This window comes from Geotrypetes seraphini, chromosome 2 (assembly GCF_902459505.1).
Source record: "Geotrypetes seraphini chromosome 2, aGeoSer1.1, whole genome shotgun sequence".
Lineage (NCBI taxonomy): Eukaryota > Metazoa > Chordata > Amphibia > Gymnophiona > Dermophiidae > Geotrypetes > Geotrypetes seraphini.
In genome coordinates this window covers 313,288,589-313,313,210 of record NC_047085.1, presented here as the reverse complement: position 1 = coordinate 313,313,210, position 24,622 = coordinate 313,288,589, and the positions used below count along the sequence as shown (strand labels likewise).

The 24,622-nt window shown below is 40.6% G+C and overlaps 1 protein-coding gene across 11 annotated transcripts in view; it reads left to right on the top strand.

The window, feature by feature from the left end:
• NEK11 (NIMA related kinase 11) overlaps positions 1-24,622 on the top strand; it is a 539,441-nt gene that overhangs the window by 267,271 nt on the left and 247,548 nt on the right. For all 11 annotated transcript variants that reach the window (XR_004538012.1, XR_004538011.1, XM_033930006.1 and 8 more), the window contains 2 exons: positions 12,893-13,032; positions 22,693-22,753. Coding sequence is in view for 9 of the 11 variants with exons in the window: in XM_033930006.1 (XP_033785897.1) it covers positions 12,893-13,032; positions 22,693-22,753 (201 nt within the window). In the remaining 2 variants the exon portion in view is untranslated. The remainder of the gene's footprint in view (positions 1-12,892; positions 13,033-22,692; positions 22,754-24,622) is intronic.

Here is a 24,622-nt window from a genome sequence, read left to right as displayed (position 1 = left end):
TAGTGCAATTCCACAACATACAAAACAAAATCTCTCACTGGTGACTAAACAGTCTTGTTAGCCCACCATGCTTTATTCACTACTAAAGTTCAAGTAAACACAAAAATAACTTTTCAATTTCGTCCTGGAACCTGCAAACTGCTTGCACTACTTGGACAGGTTTCCCACAGTTCTCCTGTGATTATGAAAATTCAGAAGCAGTGATTCTTAACTCTTCTGTTACCTTAATTACATCAGAAGCAGTAATTCCTGATCCTTCTGGTATTCTTAATTCAATCAGAGGCAGTAATTCTTAACTCCTCTGGTATTCTTAGTTTTGTGAGGCAACACCATCTTTTCAGAAACAGCATTTTTACTTTCCCCAAATTACTCTGTAATCATGCTCTCAAACAAGCATGATTCCTCAGGTTCCATTTCAACATCATTTGTAAGCATTTCTTCTATTACAAATACGTTTTGTCATGTATAGTTATAAGCAGGGATTCATCCAGACCAAAAATACAAAGATATAGCTGACAAACTGAAAATCAAAAAGATGAAAAAGATGAAAAGGAGAAAAATAAACCTCAATTGAGGGCGGTTGGGACTACACAAGTACCCAATCATCCACTCATCATCACGGGTCTATAAAAAACTTCAAAACATGTATAAATAATCAATTCTCACGTCTTTCATTCATACAAAATCTTCTTTTTGTTATTTTTCACAGTCTTTTTTTTATGTGATTTCAATATAACTGTCAAGCAGTAAAAGGCCCGAATCTCAAACTTAACCACATTACTTGGCGAGGACTACAGCTAAATATCATAAATATAAGCAGTTTTTAGAGATATGAAGCATATATCTGGAATCGTGAAAAAATACACTCATCTGAAATCGAGGGTTTTCACCAAGGGCTTCCAACTCAAAATCCCGACAGAAAAGACTTTTTGTTTCGCCCGGCAAGGGCTACTTCAGGGGAAGAATGCCAACTCGAATATCATCTTGAGAGGAGTCGGCTTTACTTCCAGCAAATAATTAGAAGCAGAGAGATATTCGAGTTGGCATTCTTCCCCTGAAGTAGCCCTTGCCGGGCGAAACAGAAAGTCTTTTCTGTCGGGATTTTGAGTTGGAAGCCCTTGGTGAAAACCCTCGATTTCAGATGAGTGTATTTTTTCACGATTCCAGATATATGCTTCATATCTCTAAAAACTGCTTATATTTATGATATTTAGCTGTAGTCCTCGCCAAGTAATGTGGTTAAGTTTGAGATTCGGGCCTTTTACTGCTTGACAGTTATATTGAAATCACATAAAAAAAAGACTGTGAAAAATAACAAAAAGAAGATTTTGTATGAATGAAAGACGTGAGAATTGATTATTTATACATGTTTTGGAGTTTTTTATAGACCCGTGATGATGAGTGGATGATTGGGTACTTGTGTAGTCCCAACCGCCCTCAATTGAGGTTTATTTTTCTCCTTTTCATCTTTTTCATCTTTTTGATTTTCAGTTTGTCAGCTATATCTTTGTATTTTTGGTCTGGATGAATCCCTGCTTATAACTATACATGACAAAACGTATTTGTAATATATTTACTATTAGTCTCACGTTTGTGCCCTAAACAAATTATTAAGCATTTCTTCTGCCATTTCTGTATCAAATTCATTATTACCTACAGAAGAATAATTAGAAGTTTCAGTCCTGAGATTTGTTCCTTGCTTTCTGTGGGGAATGTTGGCGTCTGTCCCTTGAATCCTGGTTAGCACAGGTCTGCTTCTCTCCAAGGATTCAGGTATCCTGTAAGCTTGTGGCTCCTTCTGTCTCGAGAACACATCTTTTTTCTTTATCATGGGCTGATTGTCCCTCAAAACACCTGTGATTCTCTGGTGCTTTGCTAATGAGCCTGGATAGCTTCCCTGCTCATTAACCGTGCCCCCAGCAGAGCCGATTACAGGAGCTAATCCCTTTGTGGTTTTTGCCATCACCTGCCTGGTGCATGCTGGTCCTTGTAGTTTTTTTGCTTTTAGCATTTCCTATCTTAGAATTAGGCAAGTATAAATCGGGTCCCTTTTAGGTTGCCTTTCACTGGGGATAAATTCTGCAGGGCAGTTTCCCTAACCTGCCTGCTTCTAGGGGTAGGTTTAGGGATAGTTTTAGAGCGCTGCAGGGTTTCTTCCAGCATGACAGGACTCTCCCTGTCACAATATTCAAGGCTTCCAGTCTCCCCTTATACGTATTTTGGTGCAAACTTCCTACCATTTTTGTCGCTTTTCTCTTGATCGCTTCACGTCTTCTTATGTCCTTTGTCCGGTATTGTCTCCAAAATTGAACACTATACTCCAAGTGGGGCCTCACCAATGCCTTGTACAAAAGCATCAACACCTTCTTTCTTCTACTGGCTACACCTCTTTCTATACAGCCTAGCATCCAACTGGCAACAGCCACATAAACACATAAAGGCTAATATGCTGACCGTACAAAGAAAATAGACAAAAGAGTAAAAGAGTTTACCTGTAATCAATATGTGGAAACAGAAGCCAAAGTGCATATTGACAAAAGGGAAAGAGTACTTCTGTTACACCTAAACCAACTAAACGTCAGCGGACACATCAAATCAGGAAGATGCAATTGAAAGAGAGAAATTGAAAAAGTACATACCGTGATCTAAGCACAATAATGTTTGTAGAACACTATGCTCTGAGGCTTAGTCAAAAACAGAAGACAAAAGGCATGATAAAAACGAGAGCAAAACTAGGAAGAGTGTTTGTATAAAAATACATTGTGTTGAGCAAAGAGCATGGACATACCTAGTTGGCATCTTCCAAATGAAACCTGCCAAAAAGAGGCCATGGCAGCGTACTGGGATTGTATATATACACAAAAGCGAATGTAATGACGTTAAATGTAAGGGGCTAAAATTAAAGGGAAAAGTCACCAAAATACTGTGACAGAGAGATTTTTCAGATACTTGGTGCAACTATTGCTCAGGAGGAAAAAAGAAAAAAAGGAAACTAGACACTAGTACCAGAAAACATTATTCAATATATATGTGATACCTTATAGATATTGTATCTATGTTATGCATCATGTAAATATTTGATATTTGTAGACAGATGTATCAGGAGATGAACAGTAAATTTGGTGTATATTAAACAATCTGTGTGGATATGAGCAAAATGACAAGCAAGTAAACTCATAGAAAGACACTGTAGTCAGTGTCTGTGTTGAGACCTAATGGTTGGAGTGAATTTAAATCATGTATGATACGTTGTTCAACTTGAAGTAAGGTAGTATCTATAACACCTCCTCTTGGATTAGCTTTGATTATCTTGAAGACAAAGAATCTCAATTCATTTACATCATGTTTAGATTGTAACCAATGTTTGACCAGTGGTGCAGATATGATTTGTCTTCTGATATTGCCGCAGTATTCTATAATACGTGTTTTAATGATCCTCTTGGTTTTGCCAACATATATCATGTTGCATGGACATAAAATGATGTAAATGATGCAAGTGGTATTGCAATCAAATGAATGATATAAAGTGAATGTTTGGTTAGTGGATGGATGGATGAATTTGTCGATCTCCAAACTCAATGGACAAACTGTGCATTTCCCACATTTTCTATGTCCAGAATATACACTTATAGTATGTCCGGAGAAATGTCTGGTAATCTGGATGATGCAAGTTTCTCTCTGAGATTTTGTCTCTCATATAGGCTATAATCTATTTCTTGTTCTGGAAGCAGCTGTGTCCTTTTAAGATTTTCCAATGCGCTCTGATGAGCCTATTGATGTCCTGTGAGAGGTGTGTGTACCCCATAGAGCACACAATGTCAAGTGGAATCTTCATAGTAGATTGTAGGAGTTCAGATCTATCCCTCATTCGTGGCTTATTATATCCTTTTGTGATATGAGAAGATGGATACCCTCTGCATAAAAATCTCGGAGACATTTTTGTTGCATTGTCTTCAAAATCTAAGGGGTTGATATATATCCTGTGCAACCTTAGCAATTGTGTATACGGTAGGTTATTTTTAAGTGAGGGATTATGATTACTTGTGTAATGAAGGTATGCATTTCTATCTGTAGGCTTCCTGTATAGAGTAGTTGCAAACTTGTTTGAATCTTTGGAGATCCATAGCAGAGATTCATTCATGAGGGTTCTTTTTTTTGCCGATGGTGGAACCTCTTTTTGTGACCAATTCACTATTCCCACTCTTGGTCTTCAACTTCTTGGCTAGTTTCACTAAAGTAAAAAAAAAAAAAAAAATAGTTAGTAGTAAATTTCTTTCCCTGTTCAAAAAGGATATTACAGCTTGAGGGCAATATGTTCTGAAAGATACTGGTTAGTGGGTCATGAACACCTTTTCCTAGTATGAGAAGCCATTCAAAAGGTAGTTTGATTCCAAATTTATCAGGTTTGCTCACCATGTAGGAAAAAGCTGCTCAGCATTTCCCACATCATTCAGTCCCATATGATGTGGGAAACGTTGGGAGGGTGAGCATGTGCTTGCTTTGAAACACCGAATTTTGTCTCTCTGGCATCCTTATAACTCTATGGGCTTAATTCAGAGATTAAGTGGAGTGTGTTTTTTTTAATTTGGTGATGGCTGCTTGTGTCTTGTAACATAGTAAATGACGTCAGATGAAGACCTGAATGGTCCATCCAGTCTGCCCAACAGTTATGCTTAAACTGAATCATCTTTATTCCTTGATATTACTGGGTGCTAAACCATAGAAGCCTGCCGGGAACTACTTGAGTTACTGTTAAAACTTGATACCTTGGGTTCCAACTACTAGAGCTGCCTCCTCCCTTCTCTATACCCTCCCATCCCCTTATCTCTAGCGCTGTTCTTAGTTCCAGAACTATTCTCTTGGACTCTCCACCCCAAAACCCACATCATTCATGTGGGACATCATTCAGTCCCACATCCATCCATTCTACTGTTCAACTCTGAAAAAAGCCACAGTAAAATGGCTATCATTTCCAAAAATTCTAGGAGTGACTCTCGACCGATACCTTACTTTAGACGCTCACACAGATCTACTGACCAGAAAATGCTTCTCAACATTATGGAAACTAAGAACCATCCAAAAATACTTTGATGCAGCTTCATTCCGTCTACTAGTACAATCTATTCTAAGCATGCTGGATTATTGCAACATTATCTACTTGGGATCTTTCAAGAAAACCCTTCAAAAACTCCGAATTATTCAAAATTTGGCAGTACGTCTGATGGGAACACATAAGTCCCTATTATCAAAAACTTCACTGGCTGCCCCTCGAGGCTAGAGTATTATTTAAATTCTCTTGTCTCTGTTTCAAATCAATCTTTGGTTTGGCCCCTATGTACCTGGTCTCCCACTTCAATTTTGGGTTGCACTATTAGGCCTACACGAAAATCCCATATATTTACACACCCAACAATAAAGGCCTGCCGTTACAAAATATTCCTGGACAGAACTCTAGCCTTCCAGGCAGGTAAACTGAACGATTGGCTGGGTAATATTATCATGCTCTCCTCATCCTATCTAGGTTTTAGAAAATTAGTAGAAACGAAACTGTTCAACTGATTTGTCACCTAGAATTTGTTGTTCATTATCTCTCATATTCTGTATATTGAATTCATTGCTTCTACACTGTAACTATGTCGCTGACTGAACAGCCTTTCTTATTTGTTCTTGCATTCAATGTACTTGTATTCATTAATTCTATATTGTAACTATATCACTGACTGTCCAGCTCCTCTTATTGTAAACCGCCTCGAACTACCATGGCTTTGGCGGTATATAAGAAATAAATTATTATTATTATTATCATATATTATAGACTGACTCTTCAGATAATCTGATTTTGCTTTTTTCTCATTTGCATTATTCTTCCACCAGATCATGTGGTAATTTATTACTACATTTTCCACAGATTAGAGGAGTATGTTATAAATGACAGCTCAATTCCTCTTTTACATACGTTGCCATTACAATTTGGAATAATCTACCTGTTTACATTAGGACTGGTATTAATTACTTAAGGTTTCGTAAAAATTTGAAAACTTTTATATGATTTGTTGTAATATTCATGTTATGATGATATTTTAATTATTGGTTTTTTTTTGCATTTTCCAGTAGATTTTACGGTCTCTCTGAATGTATATCGCCTTGAACCTTTTTGGGATAGTTTGATTAATAGGTTATGTATTAAATTAGATTAGTTTAACAGAGATTTGTTTGAACAAGACACAAAAGAAAAGGAGAGAAGAGAGAGAATGGAGAGAAACAGAAATAAGATTGGAAATGGGGTTTGATTTGTACAAATAGGGTAAGAGTTGCCTTAAAGGGCCCAGGACTGTGATTTGTTATCTCCAGCTGAGAGAAGGATGAACAGGAGAGTACAGAAAAGTGTAGGGGATGCATGACAGCTGCATAAAAGGAAGAGAATTTTGAATCTGAAGAGCCAAGAGAGTCCAGAAGACAAAATGTTTGGTGATGAAAATAGAAATGGGCATTGTGATTCTGAGGTATGTAATAGTCTAAGACGGGAATAAGATTAGAGAGAATTAGCACCAAGAAGATTTAGTAGATCCATATGAAATAGAAGATAAATACGTATCTGTGGAGACAATATGTATGGACATGTCTTCTAGCAAGCAGCTAGATGGAGCACGAGGTAGCAGGAGTGGAGGACCAAATGGTTGGGTGGACCTGGGAGTTACCCTGGAGGACATTAGAAAGAAAATACATATGAGCTGTGAATATCCCTAGCACTTGGCAAGGAACTGGATGGAGCACAGGGTGGTCTTAACTAAATTGAAAGCTCCAGTGAGCATGCAGTGCCTTCAATGTGTATCTCTGCAGCACTCTGTATTTTTGGTAGCACCGTGAAATTGACAAGTCATTAAAGGCATCCAGGAAACAAGAGCAAAGCACCTGGAAGAGAGCCAAGGAATTGGAGAGAAAATTATTTGCAAACTGATTTATTTTCTTATGACAGGCAGTAATTCATCCTAACCAATAATCAGAGTCAGCTAGGAAGAAAAGTTTCAAAAATATTACCACTGTCATGTTGTTTGTAAATAAAGATTGAGAGAATATGCTAAGGGATAAATCATAGGTATTACAACCTATGGAATTTTATTTTTTGTTAAGGCCAATACTGCTTAAGGTTTCTGGGTTTCTCTGTTCAGGGTGTGTAAAATAGCCCATAGCTAACACCCCCTTTTACAAAAGCGCAGAAGAGGTTTTTAGCACTGGCCGGCATGCTGAATGTTCTGTGCTGCCAGGGCTGTGGAGTCGGTAAATAAATGTTCCGACTCCGACTCCTTAGTATTTTGTACTTCTGACTCCGACTCCTCAGTTTTTTGTACTTCTGACTCCGACTCCGCGTGAAACAAGATCTTCATCCGCGTAAAAAGATGTTGTGTGTATGGTGGGAGAGCTTGGTTGGATGAATTTTTCGAGTCTACATCAGGTGATTTCTACCAACGAGGTATTGAAAACCTTGTTGAACGTTGGAAATAAGTTGTAAACAACAACAAGGGAGAATACATTGGTGCTCCGAATTGTGCGTTGCGTGCCATATAGTGAAGCCCGTGTTCGTTTTGCGGTTACGTGAGGCACTGCACGCATTGGTCTTTATTCTTACAGTAGAGAAGTCATTAATTATAACTTTTTGTGAATTGGGACATTTAAACTTGCTTTTTTTAAATTCCAATCTAAATTTAGTTGGAGTCTGAGTCGGTGCATTGTTTGGCAACTCCGACTCCGACTCCAGGTACCCGAAATTTCCTCCGACTCCGACTCCTCGACTCCGACTCCACAGCTCTGTGTGCTGCTCTGACGTCCATAGGAATTCTTTGACCATCAAAGCATCACAGAGCATTCAGCGTGCCGGCCGGTGTTAAAAACCTCTTCCGCGCTTTTGTAAAAAAAAAAAAAAAAAGGGGGGGGAAGGGTTAAATTTGGAGCAACTTGGATGCAAATCCCTCAGTTCTTTCTCTAACGTGGCTGCACAGTTTCTTTTTGGCAGTTTTAACACTTCTTCAGTGGAATATATAAGGAGGCAATTTTTAAAAATGTCCATATTGAAGCAAAGACTGCTTATACTTTACTTTTTACCTGTGGACTTTGCACTAATTTTCCAAATAAGAGTACATGTGTGTTGTCACTCTGGAAAGTGCCGTGGATACAAAGTACTCACAATCACTTGCACCTTTTTTACTTTGGGTAGATTTTTGCTGAAATCTACCCATTCTCTCAGAATGACTCTTAATCTAAGAATGAGAGAAAATTTCAAGTTTATTAAAAGCTTGTTATACTGCCAAATCAAGCTTCAAGGCAGTGTACATCTAATAATTAAAATATAAAAAATAATAAAAGGGTATAACATAATTCATAGTATAATAAAAGACATAACACAAAGCATAAATTTATACAAAATTAATACAGAGACAAACAGCAAGGAAGGAAAACATTCAGAAAACAATAAGAACAGGGGGAGAACTATAATGTATTGAAGTAGAGAAAGGAGAAGGGAAGCTACGAGAGGGAGGGGAAAACTGAAAGGATTGAAGTGGATCGATTTTTCGCTCAGTCAAAAATTACAAAGACTAGGGGACACTCGATGAAATAGAGCAGAGAAGATTATTTACATTGTCCAATTTGACACGGACTAGAGGACATGTAATGAAGCTAAGGGGGGACAGGTTCAGGACTAATGTCAGGAAGTTCTGCTTCACTCAGAGAGTGGTTGACACCTGGAATGCCCTCCCAGAGGAGATTATTGCGGAATCGACCGTCCTAGGCTTCAAGAGCAAACTAGATGCATATCTCCTTAAGAGAGGCATATAAAGATATGGTGGACTATAAATTACGCCAGGTGTACACCTGGCAGGGCCTCCGCGTGTGCGGATCGCCGGACTTGATGGGCCGAAGGTCTGATCCGGAGATGGCAGTTCTTATGTTCTTATGTTACAGGGAAATACTTTTAAAACCAATAGGAGGAAATTTTTTTTCACTCAGAGAATAGTTAAGCTTTAGAACATGAGGATGTGGTAAAAGCGGATAGCGTAGCTGGTTTTAAGAAAGGTTTGGACAAGTTCCTGGAGGAAAAGTCCATAGTCTGTGGTTGAGAAAGACATGGGGGAAGCCACTGCTTGCCCTGGATTGGTAGCATGGAATGTTGCTACTCCTTGGGTTTTGGCAGGTACTAGTGACATGGATGGGCCACTGTGAGAACAGGCTACTGGGCTTGATGGACCATTGGTCTGACCCAGTAAGGCTAGTCTTATGTTCTTATGATTATGGCCCAAAGGCATCTTGAAACAGAAAGATTTTCAGCTTTGATTAGAAGTGATTTAGGGTTGTTTTGTCTCTTAAATGGGCTGGGGCAGAGTTCCAAAGCGAAGGAGCAGTAACTGAAAAGTTATTGTGACGCATGATGTTTATGTGTCTTGTGAGCCTGCCGGTGCCGGGTTTTGCAAATGGCCACCGGTCAGGGCTCAGTAAAGACCGACCTTGATGTGCCCTCAAAGGAAGTTGAAGGTCCTGCTGGTTCTTAATAGTATAAAGAAAAACAAATGTCAGGAACAATAAAGTGTTTCAAAAGAACTTGAGTCCAACTTTATTTCTCTGGTAGCAAACAGCTACAGTTTAGGCTTTGCACTCAAACATAAACATAAAACTTGGGCTTACAAAAAATACAGCCCACACCTTGCTTGCAGGTAAGTCCAAAATGGTTCAATTGTAGCCTTGCCCTGTCAGTCCCACAGTCACAAAGGGTGAAATACGGCTACTGGAACACCCAGCCTTTACACTGGTCATTCACAATGGTTTTTAAACACTGTTAGAATGTGCTGCCTAGGCCTGGTCTTTAACAGGCCTTCCCCAGCCAACTTAACAAACAGCTGGTGGGGGAGGGGAGTAGCAGAATCCACTTATTTAAAGCTTGCCACAAATTGGCCCCACAATCCCACCCTGAGGATCTTACGTGGATTCTCCCCACTACTACCCCTTTCACCCGGTCAGCCCCAAAGTCCCATCCAAACAGAGAAAAAGGCAAAAGTAAAAATGTTCAACAAAACACTTTCTTCACTGTCTCAGGCAATAAGGTACACCTGCAGCCGTGAACCTAGCACTGCTCACGCTGCCTGCACTCGCCTGGTGCTTCCAGACAGCCCCAAAAGAAAACCAGATTCAAAAGCAAACACAAACAGCAAAGAAATCCAACTTAGCTTTGATCCATGTAGCTTTCCTCTGGTTCCAGGGAAGTATCCATGAGTTCTATGGTGTCCTGGCTGGTTGGCCTCAGGGACAGTGGTTACATCTGCCATCTCAACGTCCTGACTCTGTGATGGTTCAGGAGCCCAGTCCCTCGAGCCTCCTTCCTGGGCTGACCCAGGGCAGACTGAATTGTTTCTCCTCAGTTCAGCCTCTAAAGCCCTGAGCTGGACACGCCCTAACCTGTAAGGGGGAGGGACAACCTGTTGCTTCTGCTGAGCTTTCTGATTAGCCTTAATTGGGCCCAGCAGTTGTGCCTTAGCTGAGCTGTGAGCCTGCCTCTTAGGCTGTTCTTTTCTGCAAGGCACCTCCTGCTGCTCTAGGCTCTCTCACCCTCATCCTCCCCTCCCCAGGACTCTGTAACCTGGTGGTTCAATGGGAACTCAGACCCTATCTGTTTGTCTGAGCTTAGCCTGTCACTCTGATTAGCCCTTTTTAGGGTAAGGCTTGGATTTGCAGGAGATTGACCTAGCACAACCCTAGTCTTAAGGCTGGGGTTGTGACAGTCTTAAGGATGGTATGGAAAGCAGGTTTTGTGATACAGAACGGAGAGTTCTTTGGGGAGTGTAAGGTATAAATATTTTGTTGATGAAATCTGGTTGACAGGAAGTTCGAGTTTTGAAAATTAATAATAGGATTTTGTATGTTATTCAATTTAAATCTACTGCTGCTCCTTGTGATCTTGAGCAAATCACTTAACCATCTATTGCATCAGGAATAAACTTAAGGCCCCTATTACAATGGTGCGATAGTGATTCACAGCATGACAAATGTGACAAAGCCCATATAAATTGAATAGGCTTTCTTGTATTTGCCATGCCAGGAATCGCTACCGTGGCTTTGTAAAAGGGGCCCTTAGATTATTAAGTCCTCCGTGGAACTAAAATATGTACTATGCCTAACTATAATTCATATTGAACTACTTAGAAAAATTGTGAACTTAATACACATCCCATTTACATGTTTGGACCATGGCTGCAGGCCCAGCATGGAGTTAGTCTAGGGGAACTGCAGGCCAACTATGTAGCACAGCTGCTGTCACATACCATGCAGCCCCTCACCTTTCCCTCAGTATCTGCTGCCTGCTTGGGCAATGGCTTGGGGCCTGAGTGTTGCACCACTATGCAATCCATGTATGATGCTGGGACCCTAATTGGAAACCTCTCTCACACACAGACCAACTTGAGAAGCAGAAGGCATCCAAGGAGCAAACCGCTGGATCCCAGACTGTTTCTGTGACCTGCTCTGTAGTATCAGGTCCAGATCAATGAAGCAACTTCAGTAAATATTGTGTTTTCTGTAATATTCACCCAAGCACCATTCCCTCATTCCTTGGAGGCAGGCTGGGGCAGCACTGACTGGAATTGGCCCAGTTGCCTAATTCCCCTCCTATGGGCGGGGCCTTAGGTACATGGGCCAACCTAAGATTCCGGTTGATTGAAGATTCAATAGATTGAAGGGTATCTGAATGTTCTTATGCATGCTTATTAGGTGTTTCATAAGTAATAATAATAACTTTATTATTTTATACCGCCATAACCAAAAGTTCTAGACGGTTTACACTAAAAAGAGTTGGGCAATCAGCGAAATACAATAATACAGTAAAAAAACAAATATTTGTAAAATAGAATTTCAATAATAAAACTCACTAAGTAATAAACTTATCGAACAAAGTGGTCTTAATTAATTTCTGAAAACTGCAATAGGATAACATAGCTTGCTGAATACATTTACCTAACCAAGATTGTTGCTTACCAGCTTGAAATGCTAGGGTCCTATCTAAGAAGGTCTTATATCTACACCCATTCATTTTTGGATAAGCAAATAAGTAGAAGTTTCTAGTTTCTCTTGATGGTCTATGCAACACAAAATGAGGGAAAAGGTAAGCTGGAGACAATCCCGATATCAGCTTAAAGCAGATACAGGAAAATTTGAATAATACTCTTGCCTCCAAAGGCAGCCAATGAAGTATTATGCTGACATCATATTATATTTCTATTATTTGAGTTTCAGTGTTGTTAAATGTGTATATTTTTATACTGTTTCATGGTAATCCTATTATTAAGTTTCAATTTGCTGATTTCAAGTTTATCTCATTTATTGTATTTATATTTGATCATTTTATTATTGTTAACAAAATTGTAAGTTTTATGATAAACTGTACCTGCTGTACACTGTCTTAAGTGACTCTCTTCATAAAGGTGGTTAATGAATCCCAATAAATAAGAGTTAAATGGCTTAGCTATACAGTTAATGACTGGATATCCTCAGGGCTGGCAACAGTCAGTGTATATTATGTATATTAAACACTACTGACTGTCTCTGGATAGTGGTGCTGAATTTGTATGGCATTTAAAGAGACTACTCACAGCATTGACTTAATGTAGATAGATTTGATTAATTTTAATCTTAGGGCTCCTTATACTAAGCTGCACTAGCGGTTTTAGCGCGCGCGCTACACGCTAACGCCTCCATAGAGCTGGCGTTCGTATTTTTTGTGTAGCGCAGGGTTTGCGCACGCTAAAAACGCTAGCGCAGTTTAGTAAAAGAAGGCCTAAGTCAATAAAAGTACACTTGCTAATTATAAGTCATAATTTAGTGATGTGTCAACATTTTTTATGATTTATTTCAGATATCCCTGAAGATCCCAATATAGCAGAAGAGTATTATAATGATGGTTTTGATTCTTGCTCTGAAGCAAGTGAGGATGAGGACGAGGAAAGGGAAGGAGAGGAGCAAACCTCACAAACTGTTGATAAAACATTCCAGCAGGTACCTCCAGCATACATTTATAGAACTAACATACATTTCAGTTGGAGTTTCCCAAAGGCAAGTCCTCTTCAGAGATGTGGGGGATAATGTGGATTATCCTATGACAAGTAGGCAGCACATTCTCACATATGGGTGACGTCATCCACGGCTAGGGTTACCAAACGTCCAGATTTCCCCCAGACATGTCTTCCTTTTGAGGACATATCCAGGGGGTCTGGATGGCTTTTCAAAACCCGACACTTTGTCCAGGTTTTGAAAAGCTGTGTCAAACAGGGAGGAAGTCCGCACATGTGTATGATGTCATCATGTAGTGTCTGCAAATGCGCGGACTTCCTCCCTGCCCGACAAGAGCAGACAGCAGGGGGTGGGGATAGGGCGTGCATGGGGGCGGGGTTAGGGCAGAGATGGGTGGGACTAGGCAGGTCTGGAGGCAGGGCTAGGGTCCGGAGTTTCTGAAAGGAAAATCTGGCAACCCTATCCATGGAGCCCGGTACAGACAGTATGAAAAGTGAACCGTCACTTTAAGTTTAAAGAAAATTTGTGACTGCCCGCACTGCACATGCGTGACTGCCTTTCAACCTGATGAAGCTCGCAGCACCTCAGTTCTTCATTTTCTGCGTTTGGCTAGACTTCGTTCAGCCTGCGTTTGCCTTCCCGCTTTCGCTTTTTTTTTAAATTTTTTATACAACGAGGGAAGGGAGCAGAATTTTATTTTCTGGTCTTATCTCTTGTAAAATTCAGCAAAAACAGTACAGGAACTGACTAGCTTAGGGGGGAAGGGTAAAATAAAAAGGACAGAGGGGGAAAAATTACAATTCTTAGAAAAAAATAAATAAATAAACAGAGGATAGAAAAAAAGGGAAAGGATTTGGAAATATTAAAAATTGTTAAAAAGTGAAAGTAGATTAAAAAGGCATTTTAAGCTACTCTTAAATTTATCTGGACTTTGTTCTGTTCTTAGATATAAGGGAAGCGAGTTTCAAATTGAAGGTGCCGTTACCGAAAAAATGTATATATGGCGAGTACCAATTACCGTATTTTTACGCATATAACGCGCGCGCTATATAAGATTTTACAAACATGGAATAGGCATGCGCGTTATATCCGTGAGCGCGTTATATATATTTTTTTACATTCTGAGACACCCATACTGCAGAGACGGCATTTGCCGCCCCCGAAAATGGCGCCCCTTGCCGTATGGGTAATTTTGGCCCTTCCCAGTACCCGCCGGTGGAGCTAAGGCGCTTCCTGGACCCCTCTATGCCATCATCCCGGGTTTTTGTTAATCCCTCTACTGGTTAGGTCTGTGGGCCGACTTTATAAATGTAAGCGCTCCTATTCACCCGGTCGAACGCAAATTGCCCAGCTACGAAAGAGTTAATCTGTGGTCCAAATGGAGCGGCGGGAGGAGAATGCGTGGTATACGCATGCTATACCAAAATTATTTTACATAAATGCTTGGTTCCCGCGCGCTATACGAGTGGGCGCGTTTTACACGTATGCACATTATTTGCGTAAAAATACAATACTTTTAGTGAAGGAACATTAAGGGCTCCTTTTATCAAGGTGCGCTACGGGGGTTAGTGTGTCGGACATTTCATCACGGTCTAACCCCCGCGGCACGCTAAAAACTAACGCCTCATCAATAGGAGCATTAGCGACTAGCGCGGCAGGCGGTTGAACGCGCGGTATTCTGCGCGTTAACCACCTACCGCACCTTGTTAAAAGGAGCACTAAGAGTATGTTGAGATAAGGACCTTAAAGTTCTGGGGCGATCATATGGGATAAGAATTCCATCTATAAAAGCTGGTGCATTGGTCTGTCGGGTCTTAAAAGTAAGAAGGGCGATTTTGTAGATGGTCCGCTGATGAATGGGCAACCAGTAAGCATTAGTAAAGGAGTAACATGATCAAATTTTTTGGAATTTGTGATAATTTTTGTTGCTGTATTTTGTATGATTTGGAGACATCTGATGTCCTTTTGGTATAATCCTTTATATAGTGAGTTGCAGTAGTCAATTTTGGTTATTATAAGAGAATGAATTAGAATATTGAGGGAGTTAGAGTCAAGGAATGGTACTAAGGATCTTATTATTCTTAACTTAAAGAAACATTTTTTAACCAGAGCACTAATTTGAGGACGGTAAGTAAGATTGTTGTCAATGAGGATACCTAAAATTTTTACTATCGAAGCAGATTCAAGTGGGGTTTGTTCAATAGAAATTGGTGAAACTAAGGGCTCCTTTTACGAAGGTGCGCTAGCGTTTTTAGTGCAGTAACACCAGCTCTATGGAGGCATTAGCGTCTAGCGCGCATGGCATTGTAATGCGTGCTAAAAACACTAGCACACCTTCGTCAAAGGAGCCCTAAGTGCAGGCTTTCCTTCCAAGGAAAAAAAACGGTACCAGTTTTTGTGATGCTTAACGAGAGCATGTTTGAAGTTAGCCAATAATGAACTTTGGTTAATTTACAGTTGATAGAAGTGATATCATTAGAATCAGAGGGGTCGATAGTATGAAGGAAATCTGTAACTGACTGTGAACAATCAATTGATAACCCACAACCTGGTTCAAATCATACTTTCAAGATCGATCAGCTAAAGTTATTTTTAATAGCTCATCATCAAACACTTTCACCAGTTCATATGGGATTCCTCAAGGTTCAATTCTTTCCCCACTTTTATTTAATATCTTTTTATCACCTCTCTTAACCCTCAGTCAGTCTATAGGATTCTCCTCTTATGCATATGCAGATGATATTCAGCTCCTGTACCCCTTAAATACAGCAGATCTCAATGAGATAACAACCATAAACAACAAATTAAAACAAATAAGCCAGTGGCTTAAGGATAATATGTTGGCATTGAACGCAACCAAATCTGCCGTAATGTTTTTCCCATGGAAAAATGATCTTAAATTTTCATCACAATACCCCTCTTCAAAAAGTAACCACAACAAAAATATTGGGAGTAACACTAGATCAGGAACTTACCTATCATCCGCTTGACACCAAATCACCACTATGTATCAGTAATCTTAATTACCCTATCCAACCTACCATAAAGATACTAGGTGTAACTTTGGATCAGTGCCTAACCATGAGAGGTGGACTCCTTGATCAGAAAGGGATTTTTCACTCTCTGGAAACTCAGATCCATTAAAGCTTATTTCGATACAGCGGCATTCAGAACCCTAGCCCAATCCCTCGTACTGAGTCTACTTGACTACTGTAACATCGCCTATTTAGCAATTTCCCAAAAGAACATGCAGCGTTTACAATTGATGCAAAATGCAGCGGTCAAACTGATCTTTGGGCTGAGGAAGTTTGACCACGTGACACCCTACTACCGGCAGCTGCATTGGCTGCCAATGGAGGTGCGCGTAAAGTTTAAATTTGCCTGCTTCTGCTTCAAAGCACTACACGGACTTGCCCCTAAATACATAACTGGCCTTTTCGTCTTCTCAGCCAACAGACACAAGAGAAGCTCACATTCCAACTTCGTTTCCCCCCCCAGTGAGAGGTTGTAAACTGAAAAAACACCATGAACATCTTCTCTCGCACCAAGCAGCATCATGGGGTAAAGACCTAGAACAATTGCTTTCGTCCACTACTTATGAGGAATTTAGGAAACGTCTGAAAACACACCTGTTCCTAAAGTATCTAGACAACTGATCCTCTCTTCTCTCTCCCCTCTATAGTGATTAACTTGTTCTATTGATCACTCTCTCCTCAAAAATGGATTTCCCGTCCTATTAACCCTCTTTCTTCCTCCCCTCTTAAGGTCAATCAATTTGTACCTTTCCTTAATCTTTGTAAACCGCATAGAACTTCACGGTATTGCAGTATATAAGCTGTTATTATTATTATTATCATAACCAGATTAGCTCAGTGGTTAAAAATTGCTTTTATAAATTATGTCTCATCAGACCCTTATCAAAAGTCTTAAAGTCCGAGGCCCTTAACATACTAATACATTCATTAATCATTTCAAGGCTTGACTATTGTAACTCTTTATTTCAAGGCATAACTCAAAAAGAAATAAGAAGGCTACAGATAATACAAAACACAGCAATAAAAGTTATCACTAACTCAAAAAAATATGATCACGTTACACCACTTCTACAAGCAGCTCATTGGCTACCAATCACACATAGAATAACCTTTAAAATTTTATTATTAACTTTTAAAATTCAACAAACTCATGCTCCGACTTTTCTACATCATTGAGTTGCGGTCCATCTCATAAGCAAAGGATATCAATATCGTCATTCTATATGTAACAACTTCTAAGGAAGATTCTAAAAAGGATAGCAAATTCAATGCCCCCTCTCTTGGGGCTTGTTGCACAGTGCCCTCACCAACACCAGAGACCACGATGTATTTCATTCTGGTTATAGGAGACAAAGGATCCTGTGGCATCTTTAGAACTTCCACCAAATATTTTTTAAACATATCCAAAAGGAGATTTAAGAAAGTTCAACAGTCTGAACAATGGCGTAGCAAGGGTAGGAAGTGCTTGGGGCAGTAGTGATTTCCCCCCCCCCCCCGCACCTTCCTCTCTGCCTCCCCTCACTCCTTACATACCAACCCCTCCCCCCACTGCCTCCCGCCCTTCCTTCCCACCCCGTACCTCTTTAAATCTTCACCTCTGTGAGCATTTTCTCCAGTCTGCTGCTCGAGCTGACATCACTTCCTGACCCTGTGACCCAGAAGTAATTTCAGAGGGAGCCAGGCTTGCATGAGCAGCAGAATAGAGTAGTTGCTTGTGCTGGCAAAGATTTTTAAAGCGGTACTGAGTGGGGAAGGGATGGTGGGAACATGGCGTGGGGGTGTTTTGTGGAGAAGTGCTGGTGTCCCCACCAAGATGGTGCCCAGTGCAGTCTGCCTCCCCCTGCCTCCCCCTTTCTACACCACTGAGTCTGAAGTTATGTCTCCATATCTGGTCATCCAAATGTTCCAGACATCAATGTGTATAATTTTTATCTTTCACTGATCCCCAACTTTCTAAAGTCTGAACTTTTAATTTCAATGATTGAATATATATCAGTGGATTGTTGTTCAACAACCTGTGCTTGCAACCTGTGCTAATCCGGTGTCCTTAGAATTTTTCTAGATAAAATTAGCATGGAAGAATGCATGCCTTTTATTGCATCCCAAAGTGACTCCAGTGTCAAGATGGAAGATTTTTTAATTACCCACATAGCAGAGCTAGAAGCAGCTTGAGTCACCATTTTAATAAGATTACTTACAGTCTCCTGACGAGGAATCGAGGAAGCAGCTGCAACTGATAATCTTCCAATACTGTGGGAGCCACCAACACTGCAGTCTGTCCCCCAGAATGTCCAGCCGTCACTACCCCATCCTGGGAAGCTGCTGGAATCTGAACTGCCTCAAGGCTGCTTTTGGGTTGTGGGGGCACAGCCCGTTCTACAGGGCTCAGTGATGGCCCAAAGAGGAGGAAGTGTTTCAGCCCATAGGAACTTGAAATCTCTTTAGCACCAACCGTTTCAACATAGGGATAGAAGTTGGAGCTGGGGGATTCTCCTGAACTTTGCCTGTCTTTTACCCATCACAACGGGTAGAGATATCTTGGCTAAGATTGATCAACGTCTATCAGTGTCAGAGGACAGGAGCTCCAGACAAGTACATCCTCACTTCAAGACACTATCTTGGATCTCGAATTCTGACCTATTTGACTCAGCATATTATCTTTCAGCAGTGTATAAAATTAAAAGCCATAGTAACATACTAACTCTGTGATCTCTTTATAAAATACTGAATGTTCAACAAAAAGAATTAACAACCCTGGAATTTTCAAATCTAGCTTATTAGTCTTAACTAGATTGTGTCTGTTTCTTAACTTGCATTTTAGATGGGTCATAAGGAACTTCTTGATAAAATAAGCATCAAGTGAAGAGTTTACAAGAACTGGTAATTCAATTACTCATCAGATATTCTAAATTATAAAATCTGTCCTAAATTGTAAATAGGTGAGAAATAAAACCATTACAAGGGAGTGCTGAAAGGTTTTCAGCCCAACCAACCGCCTTCCTAAATTCTGAGTGTTATTTATTTTGCCACTGTAGCTGAAAAGCGTTATCTTATTTTGTTAAGTGCCAATTTGCAGAAACAAAATTCTATATTTTGATATTGTTTTCAGATCATTGATTGAACCATATTCATGTCATTTTTTTTCTTGGTTGTGCTGAGAACTTTTCAGCAGCCCCTCGTTGTTCCCCAAGGCAACATCCAGAAGCAGAGAAATAAAGGCATAATTAAAATAGCCCAGTCATTCCATGCCATGGATATTTTTGAAACAATTGGTGTTAAAATTGCTGACGTATCTACAGAGCAAGTAGGTAATCATAAAAGCCATATTTAAAGGTAATTTTATAACAGCCCAAATTTCTATGCACTTATATTTCATTGCCAGATTTTCAAAACAAATGTACATGCACGTTTGTTTTAAAAATTACCTTTATGCACACACATGTATACCTGAAATTTGGAAAGCACAATTTTTCTGGACTAAAATAGGTATATACGAGTATATTTGAATTTTTTTTTAAGTGTGCATCTAAGTGCTAAGCCTCCCAATCCTCCTTTCTGATCTTAGCAATGATTCTTGAAACAGTGGGTAAAAGTTGCATACATACTGTACACACAAAGATGTAGCTGGTTTCTGTGTGTAAAATATTTCTCTACTGATAGAAATGACTTTGAAAACTGTCCTCTGTGAGTGTAATGTTATAACAAGTCACCAGAGTTGGAAGATCAAGTAGGCACCTATTTTGAGGCTGCTCTATAAAGATATATAAATGTCTAAAGTAGCAATTATATAAAGTCATGCCAAAATATAGGCATCACAAAGGGGCATGCATAGCGCCAATTCTGTAATAACATTAAGATACACCTAACTCATTATGTTTTTAATTCCAAACTCCAAACCACCTGCTAAGCACCAATATCTGTCTTATCAGTCTGTCTGTAATTCCCCTACCTGATCACTATGTATTGATGCACCTTCTTGTCCAATTTGTCTGTCTTGACTAGATTGTAAACTCTTTAGAGAAGGGACTGTCTCTTCTATGCTTTGATGTACAGCGCTGCATATGTCTAGTAGTGCTATAGCTGTGTTTCTCAACCCCCAGTATGGGTACGTGAGCCGCTTGTTGGGGGTACGTGGCACTGGCTGCCCATCCACTGAAGCCGCCACCGGGGATCCTTCCTTCCTGCCTGTCAGAGGAAAGCATTCCGGGTCAGCAGGGGGAGGGTGGGGGTGTCCCAGTTACCTCCTTCAGCGGCACTTGTTGGAGGGATGTGCAGGCAGCAGTTCCAACATCAGAGCTGACGTCAGAGGGAAGCCTTATGGATCAGCCACCCAAGTGCCGCTGAAGGCAGAAGGAGTGAGTACAGCTGTGACAAAGGGAGAAAGGAGGGGGAAAAGGAGCATGTTGGGACATGGGAGGGGCACAATTATGAGACAGAGGCTAGAAGGAAGGGAAGGGGAGGCCGGCACGAACTCGACACAAAAGGAAGGGAGGGGATATGAACATGTGACACAAAAGGGAGAGAGGAAGGAGGAACTGATTTGGGACATAGGAGGGAGGGAATAGAAAGGGAGAATTGTTGGGCATGAGTATGTGAATGAGAGGGAAAGAGATGGTGCACATGGAGAAAGGAAGGAAGAGGAACATTGTTGGGCATAGAGAGAGGATTGAGGTAGAGATGCATGGGGGATAGAAGGATGAGAGGGAGAAATGTTGGATATGGTGATTTAGAGGGAACAGAGGAACAGATTGAAGGGAATGCAAGGGGGAGGAATATTGGACATAGTGATGGAGGGAGAAATGTGGCATGGTGCTGGAGAAGGATGATAGAAGGAGAAATGGGCATGGGGCTGGTGGGCAGTGGTGAAAAATGTTGCATATGATCCAGGGGGAGAAATATTGCCAATAGGGATGTAGGAGAGAGGAAGAAAAGTTGAACTTATGGAGAGACAGAGAGAGATGTTGGTTGTGGAAGGGAATAAGGTCCAGAGGAGAGAAAGCGTGCAGGAGGCAGAAAGAAAGAAATATTGGATGCAAAGTCAGAAGGAAGTGCAACCAGAGACTACTAAAATGGTGTGTGGTCTTCGTGATAAGGCGTATGGGGCCAGACTTAAAAATCTCAATCTGTATACTTTGAAGTTAAGGCGGATGAGGGGAGATATGATAGAGTTGTTTAAATACATACGTAATATAAATGTGCATGAGTTGAGTCTCTTTAATTTGAAAGGAAACTCTGCAATGAGAGGACGTAGGATGAAGTTAAGAGGCAATAGGCTCCGGAGTAATCTGAGGAAATACTTTTTTACGGAAAGGGTGGTAGATGTATGGAACAGTCTCCCGGAAGATGTGGTGGAGACAGAGACTGTGTCTGAATTCAAAAGGGCCTGGGATAGGTACATGGGATCTCTCAGAGAGAGAAAGAGATAATGGTTACTGCGGATGGGCAGACTAGATGGGCCATTTGGCCTTTATCTGCCGTCATGTATCTATATTAATTATTTCTATAGTACTACCAGATGCACGCAGTGCTGCACAGAGTCACAAAGAAGAAGAAAACAGTCCCTGCTCGAAAGAGCTTACAATCTAAACAGCCAAGGGAGACAAACAGGATGTCATGGATACAGTTAAGGGAATGGTTAGTCAGCTGGCTGGGTTGGAGGGCAGAGGAGTAGGGTTAAGGATTGAAGGCTATATAAAAAAAGGTGGGTTTTCAGTCTGCTTTTAAATAAGGGAAGGGAAGTGGTCTGCTCAAGAGAAAGTGAAGTATGTGTGTTCGTGCATATTTTATAAACTACACATATGCTTTGTGACTTTGCCCATGTTCCTGCCCAAACTGTGCCCCTGAACATGCCTACACATAGGACAGGTAAAAAGTACATGCCTTCTTTTTTTTAAAAATTCTTTATTCATTTTATAATTCACAAGTGTACAGTAAATATCAAACAATTAGAATACAATATCACTTGAAAATCTACCATATCATACAACAAAAAGATATAACCCCCACCCCCTCCCACTTCCATATACAACAAAAAATATACCACATGAATATAATATCATATACTTGTCACCCGGTGTACTTTCACACACGTAACCAGTAGACACTACTGCCAATTCCAGGCTAGGTACCTTCTCTGTTGCTTCACCTTACATCTGGAATAGACTTCCTGAGTCCCTACATCAAGCTCTGTCTCTGGTAATATTCAAATCTAGGCTAAAAGCCCGCTATTTTGAGATTGCTTTTAGCTCAAAACTCCCACTCGCCTGTAAAGCTCCCATGCCTGTTTCATCTCTGAGAAATTCCCTAACCCCCTAATTGTCCTGTTTGTCTGCTTGATTAGATTGTAATCTCTACTGAGCAGGGACCGTCTCTTGATTATTTAATGTACAGTGCTGCATATGTCTAACAGTGCTGTAGAAATAAATATTAGTAGTAAAGGCCTTTTAAGAGGGGAAAACATTTATAAATTTCTTCCCTGTATTTCATATAAAACTCCCTTTTCCCTGAAGAAGACAAGGTAATATATAGCACAAAGAAGATATTGAGTTGGTGCACATTTGATATTTATATTTAGTAGGCTTTAACAATTTTCCTTTCTTTTTCTTGATAGGACAGTGATATTGAGGCAATGGTCAGGTGTTTGGAAAATGTCCTCAGCTGCACCTTTTCAGGTGAGAAGAATTTAATTCTGTAAAATACAAGTACCGTATTTACTCTAATATAAACTGAGATTTTTAGGCCAAAAAAAAGGTCAAAAAATAAGGGTCTCAGTTTATATTTGAGTCCTCTGCTCTTTGTCCCCCCCCCCCCCTGACCTGTTGCAGGTCTCCTGTAGGCCTGCCTGAAGCCCTGGTGGTCCAATGGTGAGCCAGGACAGGAGCGTGCCTTCCCATGTCTTGTCCTGGACAACTAAACCACCTCCTGCTCCCTGACTCCTGTAGACCTTACCTTTAAAACCCTGGTGGTCTAACAGTGAAGCGGGGCAAGAGCATTCTCCATATGCTCCTGCCCCATGAGAGCCGTGATCAAAAATGCCTGCCGCAAATTCTTGTTGCAATCTTGTGAGGCTGCGGGAACTCACAAGACTGCAGTTTATATTCAAGTATATACGGTATGTCCCTGTACTGGGTGTGCTGAACATCTTTGACTTAAATCCCTCACTCAGACTAACTTCACACATTTCAAATTCCTCTTGACTTCCTTCCAGTCTGCTCTTTCACTTGCCAAACAAGATACCCATTTTGTGCAGGGAAGAGCAATTTTAAGAAAATGTTAGAAAATGCAGCTTTTTGTCAATGCCTTCCTATGCTAATGTTTCTGGAGTCTCTTCAGTTTTAAGATATAGTGTTAAAAATATTTTTGCCTTGAATTTAATATTCAGTGCTTTTCTGCATTCTAATTGTTGAAATTTTGATTTGAGAATGTCTGTTTTGATATTGTACAATTTTCCCGGGGGGGGTGGGGGGGATGGGAATCTTATGTTTGTCTATTGTTTGTTTCATATGTTCAGCAACTAAAGGGCGACCAGGATAATATGTATGCAAGTAAGGTGTAAAACGCATAGTTTTATGTGGTATATAAATTGTTAAATAAATAAATAACTCTCTCGGCTCCAACCCTCACTGTCTCTTTGCCACACTGAACTCTCTACTCAAAGTACCCTCGCCTCCAACCCCTCCATCACTTTCCCCCCAGACTACGGCTGAGTACTTCTATGACAAGGTTCACAAGATTAAATTTGAGTTCTCAAAATAGCCACCTCCACCCAACCCTCCTCCAGTCCCTGCTGCCTTCTCTTCCTTTTCTGAAATCACTGAAGAAGAAACTGCACATTTTCTTTCCTCCTCCAAACTCACAACATGCTCCTCTGATCTGATCCCTACTCAGCACTCTCTCTCCTACTGTCATCCCTTCCATCCGTCACACCCTCAATCTATCACTTTCCACTGCAACTGTCCCTGATGTCTTCAAACATGCTGTAGTTACATCACTCCTCAAAAAACCTTAACTGGACCCTACCTGCCCTTCCAACTAATGCCTCATCTCCCTCCTCCACTTTTTCCAAGCAGCTTGAACATGCTGTTCACTGCCATTACCTTGACTTTCTGTCATCTCTAGCTGTTCTTGACCCACTCCAATCAGGTTTTTGCCCCCTGCACTTTACCGAAACTGCTCTTGTGAAAGTCTCCAATGACCTGTTCCTGACTAGATCCAAGGGCTTCTGTTCTATCCTCATCCTTCTTGGTATATCCACTGCTTTTGACACTAGATGCCTCCACCTTCTCCTTTTTATGCTAACCTCACTTGGATTTCAGGGCTCTGTTCTTTCTTGGTTTTCTTCTTATCTCTCACATCGCACCTTTAGTGTATGCAGTGGTTGATCCTCCTCCTCTGCTATCCCACTATTAATCAGGGTACCCCAAGGCTCTGTCCTGGGACCTCTTCTTTTCTCCATCTATACTTATTCCCTTGGTGCTCTGATTTCCTTCCATGGTTTTCAATATTACCTCCATGCTGTTACCTCCCAGATCTACCTCTAC